The 25,871-nt window shown below is 32.9% G+C and overlaps 1 protein-coding gene across 3 annotated transcripts in view; it reads left to right on the top strand.

Annotated features, from left to right (window-relative positions):
• LOC129942947 (protein kinase C, brain isozyme) overlaps nt 1-25,871 on the top strand; it is a 348,685-nt gene that overhangs the window by 311,404 nt on the left and 11,410 nt on the right. For all 3 annotated transcript variants that reach the window (XM_056052112.1, XM_056052111.1, XM_056052113.1), the window contains exons 6-13: nt 14,595-14,751; nt 14,872-14,989; nt 15,120-15,230; nt 15,332-15,463; nt 15,577-15,750; nt 15,841-15,932; nt 23,659-23,860; nt 24,110-24,298. In XM_056052112.1, the coding sequence (XP_055908087.1) occupies nt 14,595-14,751; nt 14,872-14,989; nt 15,120-15,230; nt 15,332-15,463; nt 15,577-15,750; nt 15,841-15,932; nt 23,659-23,860; nt 24,110-24,298 (1,175 nt within the window). The remainder of the gene's footprint in view (nt 1-14,594; nt 14,752-14,871; nt 14,990-15,119; nt 15,231-15,331; nt 15,464-15,576; nt 15,751-15,840; nt 15,933-23,658; nt 23,861-24,109; nt 24,299-25,871) is intronic.

The following is a 25,871-nucleotide window of genomic DNA, read 5'->3' as shown; positions in this document are numbered from 1 at the left end:
GTTCGTATGATTAGTGCTTTAAAAATTTAACGAAAAAAAATAAAATTAACATAATAACTCCATGTTTGCTCTGAAAACTTGTAGGAAAGAAGGAATGTGATTGGGTTGTAGTGAGCACCTTTACCACCAATAACATTCCTTCATTATCATCATAAACATGGGTTTATCTGTCTATCTGCATAAAGCCTACAACGCCAATGAACTCTTCTTTATTCGTTTCAGACAGCTAACTAAATAGTGATCGTTTTACAATTTAAACACACATATTCTTCCTCTTTCTTATCTGCACTTAAATTACTATCCATCCTGCTTCTTCTTATACTAAACTAAAATAATATCCATCATCCAAAGAAAAAAGATTTGAACGAACTAATTAAATAAACAAACAATTGTTTTCGTTAAGTATGCTTCCAAGTATTTTTCATTTCCGGGATAAGTTGTGTCTTGGGATGAATCGCGCAGTTTTTTGACAAATCAAATGACATTTATATCTTTTAAAACAAACTTATTTAACAATTATATTTTTTTTTGAGGTTAGGATTTTCATGCATTAGTATTTGACAGATCACGCGGGATTTCAGACATGGTGTCGAAGAGAAAGATGCTCAGTATGCTTTGACATTTCATCATGAATAGACTTATTAACGAGCAACGCTTGCAAATCATTGAATTTTATTACCAAAACCAGTGTTCGGTTCGAAATGTGTTTCGCGCCTTACGTCCGATTTATGGTCTACATAATCGACCAAGTGAGCAAACAATTAATGCGATTGTGACCAAGTTTCGCACTCAGTTTACTTTATTGGACATTAAACCAACCACACGAATACGTACAGAAGAGAATATTGCGTCTGTTTCTGAGAGTGTTGCTGAAGACCGTGAAATGTCGATTCGTCGCCGTTCGCAGCAATTGGGTTTGTGTTATTCGACCACATGGAAGATTTTACGCAAAGATCTTGGTGTAAAACCGTATAAAATACAGCTCGTGCAAGAACTGAAGCCGAAAGATCTGCCACAACGTCGAATTTTCAGTGAATGGGCCCTAGAAAAGTTGGCAGAAAATCTGCTTTTTTATCGACAAATTTTGTTCAGCGATGAGGCTCATTTCTGGTTGAATGGCTACGTAAATAAGCAAAATTGCCGCATTTGGAGTGAAGAGAAACCAGAAGCCGTTCAAGAACTGCCCATGCATCCCGAAAAATGCACTGATTGGTGTGGTTTGTACGCTGGTGGAATCATTGGACCGTATTTTTTCAAAGATGCTGTTGGACGCAACGTTACGGTGAATGGCGATCGCTATCGTTCAATGCTAACAAACTTTTTGTTGCCAAAAATGGAAGAACTGAACTTGGTTGACATGTGGTTTCAACAAGATGGCGCTACATGCCACACAGCTCGCGATTCTATGGCCATTTTGAGGGAAAACTTCGGAGAACAATTCATCTCAAGGAATGGACCGGTAAATTGGCCACCAAGATCATGCGATTTGAAGCCTTTATGCTATTTTTTGTGGGGCTACGTCAAGTCTAAAGTCTACACAAATAAGCCAGCAACTATTCCAGCTTTGGAAGACAACATTTCCGAAGAAATTCGGGCTATTCCGGCCGAAATGCTCGAAAAAGTTACCCAAAATTGGACTTTCCGAATGGACCACCTAAGACGCAGCCGCGGTCAACATTTAAATGAAATTATCTTCAAAAAGTAAATGTCATGGACCAATCTAACGTTTCAAATAAAGAATCGATGAGATCTTGCAAATTTTATGCGTTTTTTTTTTTTTTTTTAAAGTTCTCAAGCTCTTAAAAATTCACCGTTTAGGTACTTTTTTAAACAGACTCTTTGCAGGAGCAAGTTCGTGCGACCCTGTCGTGCATTTTATTTCAAGTGGCAACCGTTTACGTCGCTAGCAGCAAACTACAGTATAAACGGGTGGCCTAAGTCTGTCCGTGATACAATTAAAAGAAGTGGTTGGTTGAAGGCATTCGAGGTTCTAACTGTGCTGGTGAATTATTTCCTTTAACGTACCCAAGATTCGTACTCAAACTAGGTTTTTTAACAATGAGCAAGAATAACATGGTAGGCGAATAATTCGCTAAAAATAATGCCCCCAGATATAAACCATTCAAAATCTAATTTTAAGAGCATAATTTTTTTGTACCCATATTAAGGAGTATAGTACAAAAAATATTCTTCCTTTTATAAGTATTAAGTTTTATTTCATTTATTACGCTTAGAGAACTATTTTGGTGCCTTGAATTAAAGCCAAGTTAATTAGGGGCAACTTCTTAGACCAATTTTTAGCAACTAGTCTTATATTATATTAAAGTAAAAGAAAGCCAAATTGGTCTTATTTCACTATCAAAACGATGGTTTACATACAATGAACCGCTCAAATCAAATTCAAATCTAATAGTGCCCCAAAGCTAGGGGGTTGAAGATCTTATTTTTCAAGCTTATTTTGCCTTGTCTTACTTTGTCAAAGTCCAAAAAGATCAACTCTCAAAAATTTCCTAACTTGCACAAATGTATTAAGTCCAATTTTTAACTGTTGGTCATGGTCATATTGCACTTTGACAAAACACTTGGCTTTATTTTACTGCACTGAAGTACTAGGCACTGGTAATACCAAGTACTTGTGCAAGTGCTCAGGACTTGGTACTTACAAATCACCAGCACCAGTACTTTTTCAAGAACTTCCTTCAAGTACTTTTTTAAGTATTTTTAAAATACTTAAGAGCAAGATGTAAAGTCAGTATTTGAAATTAAGATATAAATTGTGAGTATGAGCATTTAGCATAGTACTTCTAACTAACTTAAAAATGTTGGTATTTACCACTTTTTAGAGTACTGCTGTCCAAGTTACCTTATTCTTTTCCTATTTTGTATTTAAAAAAAAAAAAATCCTAAAAGATGAACTTATACGTCATTAACTCTAACATTTAAGGGAGGCTAAAAGGGGGTGAAGTACAGTTTTGTTTAGTGTACTCAAAAAATATAGTTTATTTCTGAAATACAATTTAGGGATACATTGACCAATTAGTTTTACACAAAAAACTTTCATAAAATTGATCGATTTAGAGAAAAACTTTTTTAACCTCTGCAAAAGTGCAGGTGGTGGTTAAAAGACTCGGAATGGTTTTTTGTGTCTTTTTATTTTAATCTTTATTTCAAGTCACATGTTTTATTCTAAGGATTTTTCAATTTAAACGATGATCTCCTCAGAACCCATTTTCTGGAGCTTCCTTATTTTTTCTCTGATTATCAATTATTTAAAAATAAAACGGATACCCTACGTTTGATGTTTTGACACGAACAATTCAATATTCAAGTCTTGAATAAGATAGTAAGTTACCGCCCATCATCGTGAAAATATAGATTTTTTTTAAGATCCCATCTCTTCATGTCCTGAAAAAAAAAGCATTTTTCTTTTTACGTTTCGTCCTTGCCCTATATAATAATAATCTAAGTTCATTAGAAATCCATCCATCTTGAAAAGTGTCCGACCATTATATCCTGGTGAAGATTCATCTGATTTAGACTTTTTCAAAAGAAAAACGAGGACATGCGATGGTTATGAGTACGAGAATACCTACATACATTTCCTTTCACTCGCATTGAATGGAAACGGGGAAGAGGAATCATCAAACCCATCATTTGTCGAGTTTCTTATGTTTCCCTTACTTTCCCAAAACATCTTCGTCGTTGGTTTGTTAGTTGGTTGGACATAATGTCCGAAGTTATAGATACATGATTGCATTGAATTTTTGCGAGAAAATATAATATAAAATAGGAAAAAAGGACGACAGCAGCGCAGCCAGCATGGTAGGGTATCTATCAAGACAGTCGTAATGATAAAATGTAATCAAAGCCTCAGAGTGGTAGGTAGGTACCTTTATTTATGTTCCTATTTTTTGAATGAGGAAAATGATAGGAAGAAAATTTTCAATTGTTGTGACAGAGAGATTGCTTGTAATGGACTTTCTTAGAAATTGTTCTTCAGATATGGGCAAGGCATACATAGATAGGTATATCTCTATATTATATTTGCAATGAATTTCCAATTATATTTTCATGGTGAGTTTGATGATTTGAATGAATATACGAAGCGACTCGACGACGACCACGGGACGATGTGAAGACCGACGACAGTGCGAGTAAGAAGACTGGTTTCATTATACAAAGTGCTCAATTTTTGTTTTTATTTCATAAGAAGCATGTGGTGTACCTAACCTACAGACTTAAATTCTTAGAAAACCATTCAGGCAATAACAAGAATTTATTCATTTGTTTGTATTTTTGAACGATATATTTTTTGTTTATTTTGAAACCCGATGAAAGAATAAGTTTTTCTATGGAAATTCATCTTCTTTATATGGAAATCATTTTGAAAATATCTCCAGGGAAATTTATGAAACCAATGAAATGAACTTCAGTTGAAAATGCAAACAAATTAACCCCAAAACAATTCAACCCAGGAATAATTTCCTCAACAACAACAAGAAAAGCATAAAGATTTTATCTTATTTTGAAAAGGCCAATGTTATTGCCTCAAACTTCTTAAAAGGTATCTGCGTTGGATAAGTGTATGTTTGAGATTCTTGGAAAAACTGTTGACAAAATTCATGAAAACAAACATTTTAAAATTTAAAAAAATCATGTCAGGATATAAATAAGTAGGTATTGTACATATACTAGATTATACAAATTTTGGTTTATGTTGAAAAATTGGACTCTAATACTATTTTAATATCATATCAAAGAATGAACTTTGAAAAATGTAGAAGAAAAACTAAAGATTTGCTGCCAATTATATTTAGTCGAGTTGAAAATTTTGATATTTCTCGACATTTTCATGTCTTAAGAACCAACAGACATATTGACTTCATATATATTTTATTTTACCGACACAAACAAATTTTGTAAGTATTGAAGTAATTTAAAAAAAAATGTAAAGAATTTGTTAAAACCCAAATGTTTGTCTCCAACCAATGACGCTAACGGAAACATGTATACTATACATTTATAATTTCAACTAAAATATATTGTCCAAACAAAAAATAGTATTATCTCCAAAATAATTGTATACATAGAATCATAATATTTTTGACATTTCGAACCCTTCCCGCCATTTTATCGTTAGCGACTTTTTCAATAAAAATACAACTTAATTATTAAAATTTGCTAGTAATACATGGAGCTTTGAAGACTAGTCATGTCTTAACTTAAGCATAATTAATCATTTCCAATACTGGCTACGGATACAAGTTATTTCAAGGACCAGCAGTAAGCTTTTTATTTGCCGTTTACGACAAAATTTATTTTGTCGCTTACGATGGGAATGGCTCGATTTGGTCGCAAACATCTTGACAACAACTAAAGATAATGCTAGTAAATTTTAACCTATTGTTAAGTCTTTGACATTTTACTAGGTAGCTATTTTTTAAATATTTAGCAATTTACTTACCAACTTTAAAATTTTAAACCTTTACCTTTTATTTAAAAACTCGCATCCGAAGGTGTCTAAAAAATAACAGTTCGTGAAAATAAACGAAGCAAACAGCCTTTAACGGACATATTAATTGTATTTTCTAAATTGTACAAATTGCAAGAAGTTAAATTTGACATTCCATGATTTTAACTTAAGCAAAAGTTAAGAGATAGAAGGAAGATAAAATCGTTTGAAATTAGGTAAATCTTCTTTTAAGCCTAGCGATTTTCTAAAACGGTTTTAACATTTTACTAAATCTTTTAAAATTTTGCGCCATTGACTTTTAATTTTTATTATCTCATTTAAACACTGATTCTTTTTTATAAAAAAAACATTTTCTTAAAAAAATGTTACTAAAAGTTGGTAAGAATTGCTTTTCGACTAAAATACTCCGAAAAAAAAGAGATTTTAAAATAAAAGTTATTTCATTATACACAAAATATTGTTGTTAACTTTTAGTTAATCTCTTTTAGAAAATTCCAAATGACAACATTTAAAAAAAAAATGCAGCTAAAACTGATAAGAAATGTTTTCAATTTTAGAATCATGAGAACAAAGAAAATTTTATCTAACACAGGATTTGTTTTCAGTGCGGGTCCTAAGTGTATCTCTCTCAGCCTCTTTTTTCTAAATTTGGTAAAGCTTTTGATTAAATTAATAAAAACAATCTTTTAGAAAGAGTTCATTTAGTTCGAAATCTTTTTAAAATAAAATTAAAATAATTAAACTGTACTTGGTTTCAAGGTAGCACAGCTTTGGATTTGAATGTGCGTATGTAACCAAAACCCTTACCCGATTTTTTAAAGACAGAAGACAAAAAATTGAAGCATGACTACGTTAAATGTTGACCGAAGATTTTTATTTTGGTCGAAAAATCATTATTGTGAAAACAAAGCCCTTTATTGACTTAGGTTGACAGTTAGGCACAGCTTATTATACAGGGTGTACCGATGCATCAGAAATTGGTCCACTTCAACCACTAAAGGTGAAAGCAACATTGAACCTTGATTTTAAGAGAAACTTTGACACCATGAAAGACAACTGTTTTCATGTTTAAATTTTCGAAAACCTTTTTTAAACTAAAATATTTAAAAATTCTGTATGGTAGTTTTTAAAAACTTACTTTTTTGTTACTTAAATAATCCAAAATCAAAAAATTAATTTAGTACAAATAAAATATATCGATTATCAAGTTTACGTTCGTCAAATAAAAATAACACATAATTAAATCAATTATTTTGAAATTTTTTGAGCAACTATTATTACTTGCGACATATAGGAACTATATGGCAATTTTTGCATTCGTGCAAAATTTCGAACTCGAGGTTTTAATCAAACATGATATTACGATGGTAGACAAGTCGAAAAAAGTGGGTCCCGCGATTCCGTCCGGTCGGTTTTGTCTGTCTGTCCACCTCCTACAGCCTAAACCATTTTGTCGATTGAGTTCAAACTTGGAAGTTAAGGTTTTGAGCAGATTCGCGTTAGGCGTTTTTTTCATTTTTTTTTTAAGATCAAAACTAACAGTTGCCCCAAACAATTTTTTTGGTCAAAAACCGAAAATTCGAATTTTCTCAAAAACAAACCGATAGATTTTTTTTAAATTTTCTCCAAAATTTTATTTTTAAACATGGCTTATTTTTATAAGAAAACCATATTTTTGTATTGATCAGGAAAGGTACCGCTCATAGAACCGTTCATTTGTTTTTTAATTTTCTCAGCAACTTATGAACTGATTTTAATAATTTTTTTTCTGAATAAGCTCCTATATTGCCTTAACAATATTTGATTAACAAAAATGCAATTTTTAATTGTTTGGATTTTTTAAAAAATAATGAATTCTTATTTTTCAAAACTCTATATCTCAAAAACGGGTCAACAATTTTTTACGAAATTCAAACGTAAGACGTATATTTACAATCACTAAACAACTGTATTCCAAAAATATTTTTAGAATAAAATTGGATAATTTTATATATGAAAAATTAATTTAAAAAAAAAAGCTCTAACGATTTTCAAAATAAAAATTTGAAAAATCAACGGTTTTTTTATTTATAAAATGGCATTTAAATTTTTGAAGACAAACTTATTTTTCAGGTAAAATTTTGAATCTATTATTTTTTAAATTATTTTAACTGTGCATTAGCCCGAAAGAGCGCATTATTTTGACAAAATTGTAAATACATTTCTATCTTTCATCCAAATTAATGCATTTGGTACACATTTATATGATATATTTAATCAACAATATATTTTAAAGAGTCTATCAAGAAGTATTATCTTGGTAACTTTTTGTATGTGATTTTAAAATATTATTCTTTACGAATAAGGTTGTTTCACACATGATTTACTGGCCTTCGCCTAAATAAAAAAAAATAAATACTTAGTACCTACAAGTTAAAGAAACTGGCCAGAAAGAGTATATGTATTTTCTATTAGAATCACTTTTTCAACGCATACACATTGTACCTATTTATAAAGGTATTACGTACAACTTCTACAACTACTGCTTACGTGTCACTTCTTAACTAAAATCCAAAACGCACGAGAGCCTGACTGTAAACAACACATGAACAGCAATTTCTTGTACTTGTTCGTATGCTTGTTTTTTAAAACTTTAGTGAAAAAAATAGACTGAACGTAATAACTCCATGTTTGCGCTGAAAACTTAAGAAGGAATGTAGTATGTACCTTCTAGCCACCAATAACATTCCTTCATTATCATCATAAACATGTCCTTATCTATCTATCTGCATAAAGCTAAGCACGCCAAGTGAACTATTCTATGGTCGTTTTAGACATCTACCTGCTACCTCACTACACAACCAATAGGTGATCGCCTTAGAATTTAAACATTCATGGTCTGCCTCTTTCTTATCTTATTTATTTTCCATCCTGGTTCTTCTAATATGAAATTACAATAAAGCTATCTAAAGGAAAAAAGCTTTTAAGGAACAAGTTGAATCTATATGAATCGCATTGTAGCTTTATAGATAACCATTTTTCATATACAAAGATTGTACACAAGTAAAAGCAGACTTATGAATGTAAATAAAAACAAATATCGGTAAAAGATCCTAAACAGCTGACATGCAAAAGTTTGTTTCATCCCCTTATTAGATACAATATTAAGCCATTTTGTTTGTTATATAAAGTGCATTGAAATAAATAAAACAAAAACAAATTCATCAACTTTCATATGGAAGCTCTTTATGTGAAAGCATATACAAGGATAGACTCAAATAAAATGAAGGAAATTGTGTTGACTTTTTCGGTCGAAAATTAATTATCTCCCTTATTCTGCTGGCTGCCTATGGGAATGGGAATAATATTTTTCTCTCGCTCCCGCTGATTTTCTCCACTTTCGATACTAACGCCAACGACTCGGCATCTGGTCGTCCTAAAAGTTTCTGCTCATGAGAGTACTATGGTTTTCATATACAAAGATCGTGCGGTAATGCCTTAAAGTGAAAGGAGCCTAATCTGGCATAATCTAGTTGATCAACTACGAGATATAACTCTGGTTTAAATTACTACTGAAAACTTGGAGACTTAAAATACCAACAACAGTTGAGTATTATAATATCAAATAAGAATATTATAGTACCGGTATTTATTAACGGCGGCGGCGTCGACAAAGTATTTGAAAAAAATGGAGGTCTTCTAAAATGTTCAGTATTTAGTTTTAATAATGAAAAAAAGTCTACAAAAATCAATATTGTCAGAAAATATAAAGGAATATAAAATTTCAGACTGTTAAGTGATTTTACAAAGTACTCGTAAAATATTGTCTTATTGAAGTTTAATTTTTGAGACAATTTGAAAAGAATAAATTCAGAACGGTTAATTTGGGAGAACACTTTGCATTACAAAAATTACTCTTAGGGGATTTGTCAATCACTTGCAAAAAGCAATGCCATTTCGAAATTATCAGCTAGGTTCCCGAAATCGAGTGAAATGAAAGCGAACTGTAAATTTAAACTGGAGTGAAATTGTTTTCAGGGGTATAATCGGCTAAGCTGATTGTTGATAATTGAAAATCAACATACACGAATTTATTCCTTGTCAGGTGATAGTCAAATTGCTACCTAAAAAGCTGTCAAAATAAAATATGATAGTCGTTTTAAAACAAATGTATTTATTCCGAATAGAGCTTACAGACGCTTACACAAACGACTTGAACATTTTCTTAGTTAGCTATTTTTAGTTCAAAAAACACATTCCTGTGACCGACAAAGCTTTCGAGATTCAAAAAAAAATCAAGAAAATAAAGAATATTATTCAAATACAGCCAACTTAATCCTTTTATTTAGATGTTTTATAGGAATCAATTTAAAATTTCACCATGGCAACAATGAATTTTGACAATTTGAATCTGAAAATCTTCAATCGAATTGAATTGAGTTGAATCATTTCACACAGACGGAATGAAAATGATAGTCAAATTTGACTATCAAAAATATGATACTCAATTATCACCTTAGCCGATTCCACCCCTGGGATCTATGATTCGATCGATTTTATAACTTCAAATACTTTTCGAAATCACTGAAAGTGAATTTAAAGCAGCTGACATACATACGTATGTACGTATATCAAATCAGTCAATAAACAATGTTTTGCAATTTTTTGAAAGAAATGAAAGAACGTTGAGAAGATATTTGGTGGGTTAAAAAATCGTTAAAAAAGCTTTGTACGTTTCCCCAAATATAAAGTAGAAGCTGGAACTTCTCTTGATTATAAATAAACAAATCGTCGGGTTTCGCAAGAGTCCGATTGAGAACTAGGGCCTAGTGACTGACAACGCTCAACCATTCCTGTGTGGGAGTACTGTTGTCAGGGATGGAAAGGACCTACAGTTTTAAGCCGAATCCGAAAGGCAAATTTGAGAAAGCACTTTTCATGACAAGAATTACTCTTGGAGAATTTGTCAATTCCTCGCAAGAGGCAGTACTCGTGAAAAAAACTTTAGGTGGCATAAGCAGGAATCCAACCCAAGACCTCTTGCGTGACAGTCCATCGCACTATTTTTTCTTTTTTTTTGTGCCACCATGCCTATTCTACTTAAAATTAAACCCTAAAACTATAAAACAAGTCGGCCAAGGCTTAAAACCCCATCCCGACCACCCAATATCAAGTGCCGATTGAAGCCACCAAAACTGGTTCTCCTGCTTCACCCTATCAGTTTGGTCCCGTTCGGACACAGCCCAACTGAACCGAAGGAGCTCTGCTCCGCCTTGTGCCATGACGTCCCGATTGTATGGGAGTCGCCTATCCACAGTTCTTCGTCTGACGTGGTAGATTAACGGAACTGCCAATCTATCCTGTATCAGACCGCATTTGTCTAAAAAGAGGAATGCCTCTGGGGGAATGAAGCCGCTCAAGCGTGCACGTTCAAAATACTCGTCGTTCGGATAGAACGCCCCGAAAATTAAATTGTTGGCCGAAGACATAGCTCTTGCAATGTGACCTCGAACGAGTTTTGTCAATTCTGTTGATTCGATCCCCGTGGTATAGGACCTCGTTGTAAGAGTAATGCACATAAGAAGATTCGGCTGTTCGATGTAAGCCGGTACCGCGTCTTAAACACTGCCGCTCGAACACCCGAAACTTCTCCATCTGGGAAGGGGCAACGTTGAACCACACAGGACAACCATAAACGATCATCGGCCCTATGAGGGCCATGTAGCAGATAACCTTTACTCTGGGGTCAAGCCGACTGCTAAAAAACAGCCGTTTCGTCAGAGCGAAGGCTCCTCTGGCCCTGGTCAGAGCAGCATTTAAATATCTGTCGAAATATAAATACTAATCTAACCAGATACCGAGGTACTTCACTACACTTTTGCTAGCTAATGGCTGCCCGTGAAAGTCAACGATGACCATCTTGCGCCAATTCTTACACGTATCCCTCGTGGCCCCAGCCAACGGAGTCCGGAACAGAATTGTCTCCGACTTCTGGACATTTATTTTCAGTTTCCAGTCGTCGCAATATCGCCGAATCTTGTCGAAATCACGCTGCAAGAGAATTCTAATAACTTCAACCTTTCGGGTCGTTCTGTACGCATTTAGATCGTCGGCGTAAGCAATTGTCTTTGTGAGACTACCTATCAGATCGCTGGTGTAAATGTTGAAGACCATTTTTAATTGAGAATGTTGTGGTAGAAGTTACATTGCCACTTTTGACAACAAACTTTATACCGTTAAGCATATCATAAAGCATATACAACAATGGCTTGCTTATGCCAAGCCTGCTCAGTTTTAGGTAAAGACCCTCTAACCATACGGTGTCAAAAGCCTTTTCCAAATCAACCAGAACAGCACCTGTGCATTGTTGTTTTGATTTATTCCATTGGATATCAGAAACGAGTTTAGACGCAGCATGAATTGTGTCATGACCCGCCTTGAACCCGAACTGTTTATCCGGAATAATTTTGTTGTCAGCAGCCCACTTAGTCAGAGCCCTATTAATGATCTTTTCGAAAACTTTGCTGATGCTCGGAAGAAGACTTATCGACCAAAGATTTGACGGGTTGGATTTGTCCTTTCCCTTTTTCGGGGGAGGATGAACCACAGCGGTCTTCCAATGCACTGGATAATATGCATTATTCAGTGCATTATTGAAGAGTGTGGTGTAAATGTCAATTGCCTCCATCGGTAAATGTCTCAGTACAACGTTGGATATACCATCGACACCTGCTGACTTTTTGTTTTTTATTGAATTGAAGATGCTCAACCTTCGTTACTAATAAGGTACTTGCTCCCGTTTGCTCGGCGATTATGGCATTTGCCAAGGAATCGTCATTGAACCGCATAAAACCGCGGTTCTCAGATCGCCATAGTGTCATATCATGCCGAAGGTAAAAGTGATTAAGTAGGGCTTTGTTATCCAGGTCGTGGTTGGGGCGAATGCTAACATTTACTTTGTACAGTTTTCATCTGATTTTTCCCAACCTTTCGACGGTGATTGCCGTCAATCATTTTTGTGAATAAAGACATCCCCTGAAGAAGACGGCAATCACCGTCGAAACGTTGGGAAAAATCAGATGAAAACTGTTTTCATTTAATCATCAAAAAGATCAACAAAGCCTATGAGGATCACCACTTTAATTGTTCTCAAATCAAACACATTTCTCGTCGTTTTGAGGTCCCTAGAGTCGAAATAAAAGATTTTTTTAGAGAGATGTCTGTGCGTGCGTGTGTAAGTTCGCTAAGTTTTTTTTCATCGTCCATTGCTCAAGAACAAGTAGAGATATCGACTTCAAATACATTTTTTTACACTGACAATAATGCTGAAAGATACTTAAAGGACTCTCAAAAACATTGAGATTTTGTTTTTTTTTACATAGCAGTTTAAAAAAAAGGTGAACATTTTGGTTAACCCTAAATATCTTATGAACCAAAAACTGTAGAGACTTGAATTAAATTTTAAAATATATGTTGTAACATAATACCAAACTTTATCTCCAAAATAATTGTTTGCAACGAAGAAAAACGTTTTTGACTTCTGGCAAAAATTTTGAAATAAAAAATCCTAAAAAAAAAGTTACTACAAATTTATTTTCGACCCGAAATCTTTTTGAAACTTTGAAATTATGGCTTCCAACTAATCTTAACTTATAAGAAATATTGTTTTCAACATTTCGAAAAATTTTGAGAAAAATCGAATTGACAGTACTTTTACAAAAAAAACCGAAAAGAAATCAACAAAAGTTGGTAAACATTAATTTTAGAATTAAACATCTTTTCAAAACTTTTAGTTATTAGCTTTGAACTAATTTTATCTTTTAAAACATATTATTGTCAACAATCAGTAAAATTTTGACAAAATTCGAATTGACAGTTTGTTACAAAAAATAGTAGAAATTAAAAACCTAAAAAATATGAATATAAGTTGGTAAAAATTGATTTAAGACTCAAATATCTTCTCAAAACTTTGAAATATTGGCTTTTTAACTAATTTTATCTTTTAAAATACATATTTTCAACATTCAATAAAATTTTAAGGAAAATCAATTTTACAGTTTTTTTTACAAAAAACTAAATACCTAAAAAACAAAAACTAAACAAAAAGTTGGTAAAAATTAATTTTCGACTCAAATATCTTTTAAAAACTTTGAGATTATGGCTTCCAACTTATTTTATCTTACAAAAAATATTGTTTTCAACATTCAGTAATTGTTGTATAAGAATTCAACAATCGGTTTTTTTTTATTTTTTATATAAGAAATACAATTTTTTAAGAAATGCTACTAAAACTGGTAAAAATTGGTTTTCGATTAAAAATCTTGTTAACGAAAATAGATTTTGAAATAAAACTATTTCATTATATACAAAATATTGTTTGTAGTTTTGAATATTTTAAGAATATTTTACAAATAACTTTTTTTAACACAACACTAAAACCAACAAACTTTTGTACAAGACAAATTGACAGACGGGATGGGAAGTTATCAGTGTGAGATGCATCCCAGCATCTGTGGCGAGTTTTTAATTCGATGGAGTTTTAAAAATGATAAAAAATGTGCAGTTTTTTTCTCAAACTATTTCCTGATATCATGAGAAATATGAAAATCTGAACATTTTCTTCTCAAAATATCTCAAAACTAGGAACAAAGGGACGCAAAACTTTTTGGTTGTCACTTAATTTGAATTGTTTTTGGGAGGGAGAAAAGGAAAATAATGAATTCTTGACATAGACCAAGGAAAGTAAAGAATTTTCTCAATAATGTGTAAGATGTATTTACAAATTTTCTTACAGTATTTTTTAATATTTAAAAACTTAATCGAAAAATAGAAATATTTATTTATAAAGCCTATTTTTAAGAATTGAAGATAATATTATTTAAAACTAATTTGTTTTATCTAATTTTACTCGAGATTTGAAATATAAATTGGCAACAAATTTATTTTCCAATGTTATTATGCAGCTCCTCCAAAAACCAAAAAACGATAACGACTCCAAAGACGCATTACTTTGCTTTTCTTTCAATCTTCGTTATAAAAATCTCCATTTGCTTAAACCAATTTATTTTCATATAAGATTTCTCAATGTTATATCTCAATAATAAATCCTTGCTTTTTCCATTTTCTATTTGTTTTTGTCTAGTTAACGAAGGTGCTAACCTCATTCCCATGGATCCAAATGGCTTAAGTGACCCATATGTCAAAGTCAAACTTATTCCGGATGAACATGAGAAATCAAAGAAAAAAACACGGACCATTAAAGCTTGTTTAAATCCCGTGTGGCATGAAACTATCACCTAGTAAGTTCGAGACCCTTTTCTTTTCGTTTTTTTTTTTTTAAATTGGAAATTCAAAGCAATTTTCCTTCTCCTACATATATTCTTTATTTTGATTGTTTTTTTCTTTCTTTTTTCTTACAGTGAACTTAAACCAGAAGACAAAGATCGTCGTGTTCTTATTGAGGTTTGGGATTGGGATAGAACATCTAGGAATGATTTTATGGGCTCGTTATCCTTTGGCATATCAGAAGTTATAAAGGTAAAATGAAAATTCAGTTTTACGTAACAGAATTCGTAAACGAGTATACGAGCGAGTATTTTTGTGAAACGATAGTATCAAGACAAAAATATATATATTTATATGTATGTGTTTTTTAAAATTACCTTAGAATCCCGCAAATGGATGGTTTAAATTGCTCACACAGGAAGAAGGTGAATTCTATAATGTTCCTTGTGCCGATGCCACACAAGACTTGATCAAACTCAAGAGCCAAATGAGGGTAATTATTTTAACAAAACCCAGGACGACAAATCCTTGATTTTATTTTTTCAATACGCTTGTATTATACTCGTATGCCTATTTTTGTATCTTTTATTGAAGAGAGCATCACAAAAGAAGCCTCTTGTCATGCGAAGTGATACAAATCCCACACATATTGCATCTAAACGTGACATGATTCGAGCCTCGGATTTCAATTTTATCAAAGTCTTGGGCAAAGGATCTTTTGGAAAGGTAATCATTGCCTTTGAAGAAAAACAAAAATTAAATAAATTTAAACCAATTTAAACCCTTGAATGTTTTTTCTTGTTACTTATTTTTGATTTCCCTTTTTTTATCGATTGTAGGTTATGCTTGCTGAACGAAAAGGAACAGAAGAATTATATGCAATTAAGATTTTGAAAAAAGATGTTATAATTCAGGACGATGATGTTGAGTGTACGATGATTGAGAAGCGCGTCCTGGCGTTGGGTGAAAAGCCGCCATTCCTTGTACAGCTGCATTCGTGCTTCCAAACTATGGTGATTTTTGAATCTTTTCGTTTTTGGTCTAATCAACGAAAAATTTCTTATTTAATCATTTTTTCTTTTACAACTTTTGACAATCAATAGGATCGGCTATTCTTTGTTATGGAATATGTGAATGGAGGTGATTTGATGTTTCAGATTCAACAATTTGGAAAATTCAAGGAACCAGTTGCTGTGTAAGTAAAAAGGGATCTAAGAACTTTAAATTTATTTAATTGATATTATATTATGAAAAGTAAAGTCCAGCCTAAGTAGATATTATTCATGCAACCTGTTTGTTTTCCGTTTCAGTTCTAATCCCTTGCTTATAGTTCACAACATGGTTCAGCTAAGACAGAATTTTTCAAAGACATTTACACTCCAACAAACAATTGCAACTTGGGGATTTTTAACATCATAGACCTGATATTCTTTTTGTCATTTCTTTCAAAATGTACGCGAATTTTTCAAATGTTGTTCTTTTAAAGGATTCAATTAAATAATTGTCGTTATTCACTTCTTTAACTAATTCCTTCACTTGGGAAAGTACTTATTAATGGATTCGAACAATTTCTGAAGTTGTTTTAACGTCTTTTAACAGTATTGAATATGTATTGGTCATGTTTTTGTTGTTATTCTTAAGCCTTCTTTGAACAGCTTTGTGCTGAAACGCATTTATTATAGCTGATAGTTAAAAAGGACTTTCATGGATTTCAAAAGTTTCAATGATTGTATAAAAAGTGTGTTTTTTAAGGGCATTATTTTATGTTTTTAAAATGGAACGAAATTTTCTTTACTTAAAAGATTTATCTATCTATAACACGGCAATAAGGTGTCGAATGTTATACTTAAAGTAGTCAATCTTTTCGGGCATTTTGGCATAGACTAGCGATTTTTGATAGGTATCCTCTTGGTTGCCTATTTACGGGTCCGTAACAAGAAACTATGTGAAAGTGGAATATTTTAAAATTGGGTGTATTATTGATTTTGCTAAATGATGCACCAGAATCTTATAAGCCTTCTTAACTGTTCATACCTTAGATTAACCTAATTTGAAATTGCAATTTTACTCTTTCAAAAGTTACTTTTCGACTATAATAAAATAAAAGAATCAGTGATTACAAAAATTCAAATATTTTACGTTTTAAAAGTAACAATATTGTAACAGATCCCTCATAAGGAATAATTTGTCTCGGTTTATTCAAAAAATAAACTAAAACGTCAATCAATGTTACTTAGCTTGAACATTATTCTAAAAAGTGGAATAAACTGATTTTTCAAATGTTGAAATTATCGACGTCTAAAAATGTTTTCAAGTACATTAAAATGATCAACATAGTCAAATTAGGCTAAACCAACTCTAAAAATTAATATAAGCTTTAGTAAAATTTATAATGATTACTTGCAATAAATGCAATGGCGGATCCAGGGGGGGGGGCGTACTGGTCATGACCCCCCCAGGGAGATAATTTGTTTGTTTTTTCGTAGGAATTTGTTTATTTTTTGTATATGAAAACAACATTTGTATTTTATTTCCTTAAACTTTGTTGCCAAAAGTACTACTTTTGACTGAAGATTGGACCAGGAACATAATATGAATCGGATATTCAGCCCTATTCCAAAAACACATCACAAATTCATCAACTTTTGACCAATTGACGATCCAGGGGGGGTCATATGAGCCAAAAAGCTTATACAGTTAAGTTGTATAAGTAAAGATTTCATTTAACGATTTATTAGTAATTTAACGACATTCACCAAAAAGTGGTTTGCTGTCAAAAACAACTCAAATTTTGATTTTCGCTCAATTTAGAACTAGAAAAAACTTTACTCGTGCTTTAAATTATTTTCATACAAATTGTTTCTAAGAAAAAGAGCAAATATTCAGGTTCTTAAGAAGAAACCTCGAATAAGAGCTCATCAATCATATATTAAGTTGCCTCTTAATTCCTTAAACTAACCTTCAATTTTATTAATAAATTTTTTTGACACACATAAATAGTGATTATTTATTTCAAACTAGATTTTTTAATCAAATATGACATTACGACGGTAGAGAAGTCGAAAAAAATGGGTACCTCGATTCCTTCCGTCTGTCTGTTTTTCCTGGCCCCTACAGTCCAAACAATTGTGTTGATTGAAATTAAGATTTTCAGATGATTAGTGTAAGGAGTTTTTATCATTTTAATAATACAAAGAATAACATCAGTCCCCACACAATTTTTTTGGTTCAAACATGTGATTTTAATTTGGCTTCTTTCTACAAGAAAAACATATTTTCGTATTGCTCCAGAAGGGTATCCCTCAAAAAAATCTTTATTTTGATTTATGATCAAATTGATGATGATTTTTTATGATGAAAAATGTATTTTTTTTTATTTTTAATAAAATACTAATTTTGTTTACAAAACTCGATATCTCAGAAAGGAGACAACATTTTTTTACGAAATTCAAATGTAAAATGTTCATATATTTATAAGCTTTTTATTTAGTGCTTATACCGAAAACATTTTTACATATCAGATCCTCTCTTATTTTCTGGATTTTTAAATTTTTGCAGCGTTCTTCGCATTAATAGAAATGAAAACAAGAAAAGTATTTTTTGTTTTTGGAAAAAAGCAACGTTTCAAAACAATTTCCTACATTTCTGCGCAAAATGCACCAAAAACCCTCTAAGCTATTGTATTTTGGCTCTTAAATATGGTATATTTAGACAACAGTTCGAATCTTGGAAGGCTTTATATCAGTCATCGAAATTAAATAGTTAGACCATAATTTGCTGGACAACAGTGTTCTAAATAATTTGATACCTAAAGTTATCATTTTAGCAATTATTAAATTTAAAACATTAAAGAACATTTTTAATCGGTAAAACTCAGCTAAGTGTGACCCCCCCTGATGAAAAGTCTGGATCCGCCCTTGAATAAATGAATGTTTGACTTGAATTAAAAACTGTCAAACTACAAAAAAATATGTAAGTCTAAATCTTTTACGTGAATTTTAAGCTTGCGAAGTGAAAATTCTTAAGAACATTCATATTGCTTTATAATCAACTTAATTATAATGACAATGTTGTAGTTTTCAGTGTACCGCCACTTTTTTGCTAAATACAGTGGATCAAAAAAGTTTTTTGGCAATTGCATTTTTCAAATTGTATGCAATTGTTGAAGGTTTTATTTAAGAACTTATATGTATTTTAAGAACTTAACAAAACTGCAACTTACAATTCAGGTAAGAAAAGTATTGGCAATACTTGTTGATCTTATAAGTTTTAAGGTTTTTAAAGTACCGTAAGATTTTATAAGATCAAATTTAGTGTTTTAAAATGCTTTTACATTATAATCAAAGTTTTGGGCAGGAAAAAATAAAAACAAACCCGAAATGTGGCGAAAATCCAAAGAGTTAAATGAATATGTTTAAAAAAAAGCTTTTATTGTGCGTCAAAACGGCTTCACGAATAATGAGATTGGTAAAGAGCTAAAATAAGTTTATACACGGTTAGAAATGTTATCAAACAATTTGAAAACATCGGTTCAACGAAAAACATGCAAAGAAATTAACAGGCCGACCTTTTATTATTTCTAATAATGAGTAACGCGAAATTCTGAAAGAAGTGGGAAAAACACCAAAATATGTATTCCAAACTTTGCTGATGAAGTGGAAAATACTATCGGTAAAAATTTTAGTGAGCATACTCTTCGTATTGCTTTGTACAAAGTGCTACCGAAAAGCGAGGAAAAAGGCTAATTATTTTGAAAGTGAATAGAAAAAGAAGATTGGAATTTACAAAAAAGCATTGAAACAAACCAAGAGAGTTTTTGGAATGGGTTGTTTTTTCTGATGAGTCTAAATTCATCATTTTTTTGAGTTATTTATGTGTGGCGAAAACCAAATACGAAGCTGAATAGTGAAAATATTTTGTCTATTGTCAAATATATTAGAGGGAACGTTTTGTTTTAGGGGTGTATGGTCGGAAATGGCTTTTACAATTTATTTTTTATTGAAAGTCATATGACAGCCAATGTGTACATTGGTATTTTGAGTAGTAATTTAGATAAAAGTGTTGAAAAACTTGGTCTTTGAAACTAATGAGTGGTTGCTCTAAATGCTCCAAAGCAATTTCCTCTATTTTTTTGTTTTGTCTCAATTATCTTGTTAAAATTGCAAATGAAATAAATTTAAATACCCTCATGAAGTTAACTATTTATTACTAGTATCTAATAAATATATAACTGTGAAAATATAAATCCCAATTTTTTTTTATCCACTGTATTTATTTTAAAATTCTGGCTTGAATGTATGTAACTTTAAAGCGTCCACAAAAAATATTTTGAAATCTACAAAACTATTTTGAAAATATTTGTGAGTTTATATTAAAGACGGTTTTAGCTGTAATTTCATATACATTTAATAGATGTACGCTTTGGACCCAAAATTGTAGCATCTCCTTTGCTAAAGAGATTTCTGTGTAGCCAAGAATTCATCAAAGCTTTCTTTAAGCTTCATTAAAGCTTGCAGAAAATAAATTAGATTCTAAAAATTAAGTTTATAGTAGACTACTCTTAATGGAGATTTGTTTGGCAAGAATTCGAAGACGTAAGAAAACTTGTTTCAAAAGGTCAATCCTTTAATATTTTAATAACTTCTACTTGATCAAGCCATTTCAGGCAATTAAATTTTATAAGTTTTGGTCAAAAATTACAACATTCTTATCATCTAAAATATATGAATTGCGTGTCATCTCATAGTTTATCTCACCGAACAGTGGAACAAATCTTAAAATCGTTTCGGAGAAAGTAAAATAATTGCACTTGATATTTCAAAGGCATTTAATAGAGTTTAACACCAAGCTGCCTTATAGAAAATGTGTGCTTTTGGTATTGACAAATCACTTCTTCGTTGTGTTAAAAATTACCTTTCTAACCGTTCAACAAGTTGTCTGAAATTCATAAAATAAATTCTGGTGTTCACCAGGGCTCCATTTTATCTCCGCCTCTCTTTCTCATATTCATAAACAATCTTCTGACTGCCACTTCTTATCTATTAAACTGTTTCGCTGACGATAGTAACCTCAGCTTTCCATATTCGTTTCTAGATTCACATCCTTGTCCTTCGTATGTGGAACTTGAACGGCAGCGTATAATAAGTTCATTAAATTCTGATCTCGACAGCATTGTACAATGGGGAATCAAAACCCATGTAGAATTTAATGCTTCGAAAACTCAATGCTGTCCCATGTCGTTAAAGCAAAAGCCACCCCCGATGCCGCTATCCATGAGTGACACTAGCATCCAGGAAAATAATCAACTTTCAGTACTCTGTATGTGTATCACAGATCACCTCTTATGAATTGATCACATATTCGATACTGCAAAAAATGCTGCTAGGTGCTTTGGATTTCTCTGATGGTGCAAGAAATGTGTACCCCTTCTGATCTGGCTGTAATTTACAAAGCCTGCATTCGTCCAAAACTTGAGTATAACTCGCATATTTGGACAGGTGCCCCTAAAACAAATTTAAGTATTTTGAACAGGATCCAAAAAAGAGCTTTGACATGATAGGCGATAGAACTATAACCGAAACAATTACGTCACTCGAACAATACTGAAATGTTTCATGCCTTTCGTTGCTCTACCGATATTTTTATAAACAGTGTTCTGTCGAATTAGCTAGTTTGCATTCCCCCCCCCTCAAGCAATTCTACCGTAATACTTGTACTTCTATGAATACACATCAGTTTAACCTTGAGCTCAAGTATAGAGATTCTTTTTAAACGTATATCTAGTGTTGTGTTGACGTGGGAGCTATTCTTTCAAGTACGATATAAAAAAATCGCATGACAAGGCATCACCTTACCTCACAAAACCCACGAGTTTGGCAGGGCATACAAAACCAGACATGGCTCTTTTAGCTCGTCCCGGCAGATGCTGTCATATGCGGCCTTGAAATCAATGAAAAGATGGTGGGTACCGATTTGGTGTTCTTGGGTTTTTTTTCCAGGATCTGCCGTAATATGAATATTTGAACGACTGTGGACTTTCCTGGTCTAAGAACACACTGATAAGGATCAGGTTGTTGACGATGGGCCTTAGACGTTCATACATTAAGGCAGAGAAGATTTTATAGGCGATGTTAAGTAGACTGATTCCTCTATAGTTGGTGCAGTTTAGAGGGTCTCCTTTTTCACGATCGGGCAAACAATACTGAGCTTCCATTCATCGGGCATTCTCCTAACCAAATTATCTCCACCTACTTTAAAGAGCTCGGCATTCTACCCACCTGCTCCAGCAGCTTTATTAGACTTCAACTTCGATATGGCAATTTTTCCTTTGTCTAAGTCGGGAGGTCGGGATTGTTGGCTTTCGTCGTATATGTTGAATAGATCATCCAGCTTGACAGCGGAATTCAGTTCGTCGTCGCCGTTATACAGTCTGCAAAAGTGGTCCTTCCATATCCTCACCATAGACTGCGATTTCACTATGATGTTTCCACTTTCGTCTTTGCAACCTTCGGTTCTAGGTTTTTGAAAATGTGAATTCCCTTTCATCTGCTCATAAAACTTTAGAACTTCATTCCTGCTTTTGAACATCTCAACATCTTCCACCGCACGCTTCTCATGCTCTCTCTTTTTGTTTCTGAGAAGTCGGTGGTCCTCTCACCTCTTCTGCTCATAGAGCTCATGAGCAGTTCTCGTCTATTTATGCAGCGCCGCTTTGCGTAACTGTTGTTTGGCTGGCATTTGCCTGCCGACATTTCTCATCAAACCAGGGATTCCTTGTTGGTGGCTACTTGAAACCCAGCATGTCAGAGACGGCTTCTCTGATTGCATCTTGGCAATGTTTGGCTGGCATTTGCCTGCCGACATTTCTCATCAAACCAGGGATTCCTTGTTGGTGGCTGCTTGAAACCCAGCATGTCAGAGACGGCTTCTCTGATTGCATCTTGGCAATGTTCTATTGATTTTCTATGCATTGTGTTGGCGGCAGAGAACTTCAAGAGAGGTTACTTGTAACTTGGTCGGAGAAGGGTTTGGTGATCTCTTGCGATTGTAGCCCTTTGACGGTGTACCTTCTCCCAGCATCTCCTTTGCCTTGGGTCTACAAACCCGAAGTACTACCTTCGCTACAAGGAGGTAGTCGTCAGAGTCGATGTTAGCTCCTCGGAAAGTTCGGACATTCATGAAGCTAGAAGCGTGTCTAGCGTCGATGGCAATATGGTCAATCTGGTTGACGGAGTTGGTAGACAGAGGTGGATTTTGAGAAAAACCTGGGAACGGTTGTGTCCTCTTGAATGCACATATGTCTACCATTTGCACACTAATAAGACGTAACAGTAGTAGAAAATCAGTCATGAAGGTCGCCATGTTTTGTACAAATGGCATCAATGTAAAAAAGCAAGGTTGTGCCCATTCCTAAAGTTCTCCTACCGTTCCCCTTAAAAAGTTTACAACAATGTAATATGACAAAACTGCAACGCGTGGCCGGGTCAGCTAGTTAACTTTTAAAATTAAATCATGAGTTCAAAAGTTCCATAATTGCTACACTTTTAATATAAGTCCTCGTCCCGTTCCGTTGGACTTCTACATGAATATTTTTAATTGAAACTGCTCAAATTTAATAACAAGAAATTGCTCGTCTTACTTTACAACAATAATTCCAAAACCACACATCACTCTCACTCTTACATTACTCTTGATGTTCACTTCAGCATCATGCTGGCTTTAATTTAATATTTTATAAAATGATAATAATTTTTTGTTGTTGGTTCTTTTAAACACTCTTCATGGGAAGATAAAATATGAGTAGACATTTACCACCCCCATTAGCTCCTTCTTCTTTACACCCACTTGTTTTCTCTTATGTACATATATATACATAAATATAAACATATTATATTTTTTTTAACAAAATGTAAACCTTGTAGATTCTATGCTGCAGAAATCGCCGCAGGATTGTTCTTTTTACACACAAAAGGGATTTTGTATCGTGATTTAAAGTTGGACAATGTCCTTTTGGACGCAGATGGACATGTCAAAATCGCTGACTTCGGTATGTGCAAAGAGGGTATTGCTGGAGATAAAACAACAAAGACGTTTTGTGGTACACCGGACTATATTGCCCCTGAGGTATGTATGAACATATAAAAATCTATACAAAACTCCCAATGAACAAAACATGGACATTCGAAAACAATAACTTGTATTCCTTGTATACGAGTATCCTATTCTCGAATATAAGGATAAGGATTTTGTGTATCTTCTTCTTTGTTATAAAAATCTTAAGTTTTTAATTTTCAATTTATATTTTTCTCATTTTTATTTTGTGCATCCTTTCTTTGTGGTTTCTTATATGTATGCTGTATGCTGTACATATAGATAATCCTTTATCAGCCCTATGGCAAGTCAGTGGATTGGTGGGCTTATGGTGTATTACTGTACGAGATGCTTGTGGGGCAACCTCCATTCGATGGTGAAGACGAAGAGGAATTGTTTGCTGCAATTACAGACCATAATGTTTCGTATCCTAAAAGCTTGAGCAAAGAAGCAAAAGAAGCTTGCAAAGGGGTGAGTTTGAAATGCGCCCTAATAGGGATTGGGATGGGTATATGGGGAAGAATTAATTAATGTATACGATGTTGTACGTGAAGCGAACGAGAGGCAGGGTTGGAGAAGGTAATTTATGAAATTTCATTAAAAAGTATGGTAGGCGTGTGATGAAAGAGTGTATGTAATGCCCTTTAAGGTGACTTATGTAGATGTATATTCTTTCAGAGATTGCTTTAATTTAGCACCAATTTGGTTCAAGTTAGGGGGTGTGGGATTTTGGTGTTGCATACTTTGTAATTTTTCGTGGAAACATTTTCTTGTGCGTGTCGAGTGACGACGACACGACGACGACGCACACTTAGTGTTGTTAAAGAAGATTCAATTTTCCCATCATATCGCACGACAACACCAACAAAAAACATACATATCTACTACGTGTTGACGTGCTTCAGCATTTTATGAAACTCATTTTAATCTAAGACTTTATTATAGTTATGTACATGTTCAACACGAAAAGTTATTAAAACTCATGTTGTTAAATGAACACTTGGATGTTTGGGACAGTTTTGGAGACTTGATGGCCATATAACTGAGTTGACAAAAGAAAATTGGAAAATATCAATAGGTTTGGTTGTTTTGAGTTTTTTTTTTGGTCTGAGAACGGTGTTAGGAAAACAAGAAGGAGTTTTTATAATTGGCACTTTGTCCTAGCATCCACTTTTTTTAAATAATTTATTTTTATTAAATACATTTTAGGTACATGATAATGCTATCAAATTAATGTATGTTTAAAAAATAGTGGTTAATTTTTTGTTTAATATTAATATAAAATTCATACATAAGTCCATTCGAATGTCGAGGTTTTGGAAAGATAAAAAGATAAATTATCCAATAGGAATTATTGTTGTTATCGTTTTGACAGGAACGAGAGTAGAAGTGGTGGCGTTGCCGTCGTTGTTAAAAGAAATATTTTTCATAAAGTTTTGCCTAGAATTAATACTAAGATAATTGAAAATATTGGAATTGAAATTCCTTTTAATAATGGGTCATCAATAAAAATATATTCAACTTACTTTTCGGGAGGAGGTGCATCATCGCAAAAGCGCTTTGATTTTAGTAATGAAATGAGGAAACTTATTAGTTGCAATGGTACATATTTAATTGGTGGTGATCTTAATAGCAGAAATAGACATTGGAATTGTCTCAGAGCCAATACGTGGGGTAATCTACTTTTTGATTTAAATACAAGGCATTCGTTTGATATTTTATATGCACCTAAACCAACTTACTACCCTACAAATAATCGTGGCAATCCTTCAACATTGGATATTTATCTAACTAACATGCTCAAACTTTTTAGTCAACCTATAGTTTTAAAAGAACTTTGCTCAGATCACTTACCAGTTGAATTAGGAGTTTTTTGGGTCACCTTTTTGTCATTTAAAGCAAATTTTTTATTTCAAAAACGTCAACTGAAATCTTTATAAACGCAATTCAAGCAACAAAATTCAATTTATGCCAAACTTTCTTTCTGAGGAAGTGAGTGAGAATGGCATTGAGGAAAGTATTACTTATTTCACAAAATCTATTC

The sequence above is a fragment of the Eupeodes corollae genome, chromosome 1 (genome assembly GCF_945859685.1).
Source record: "Eupeodes corollae chromosome 1, idEupCoro1.1, whole genome shotgun sequence".
NCBI lineage: Eukaryota > Metazoa > Arthropoda > Insecta > Diptera > Syrphidae > Eupeodes > Eupeodes corollae.
Note: the sequence above shows the minus strand (reverse complement) of the source record. Positions and strands in the feature narration are given on the sequence as shown.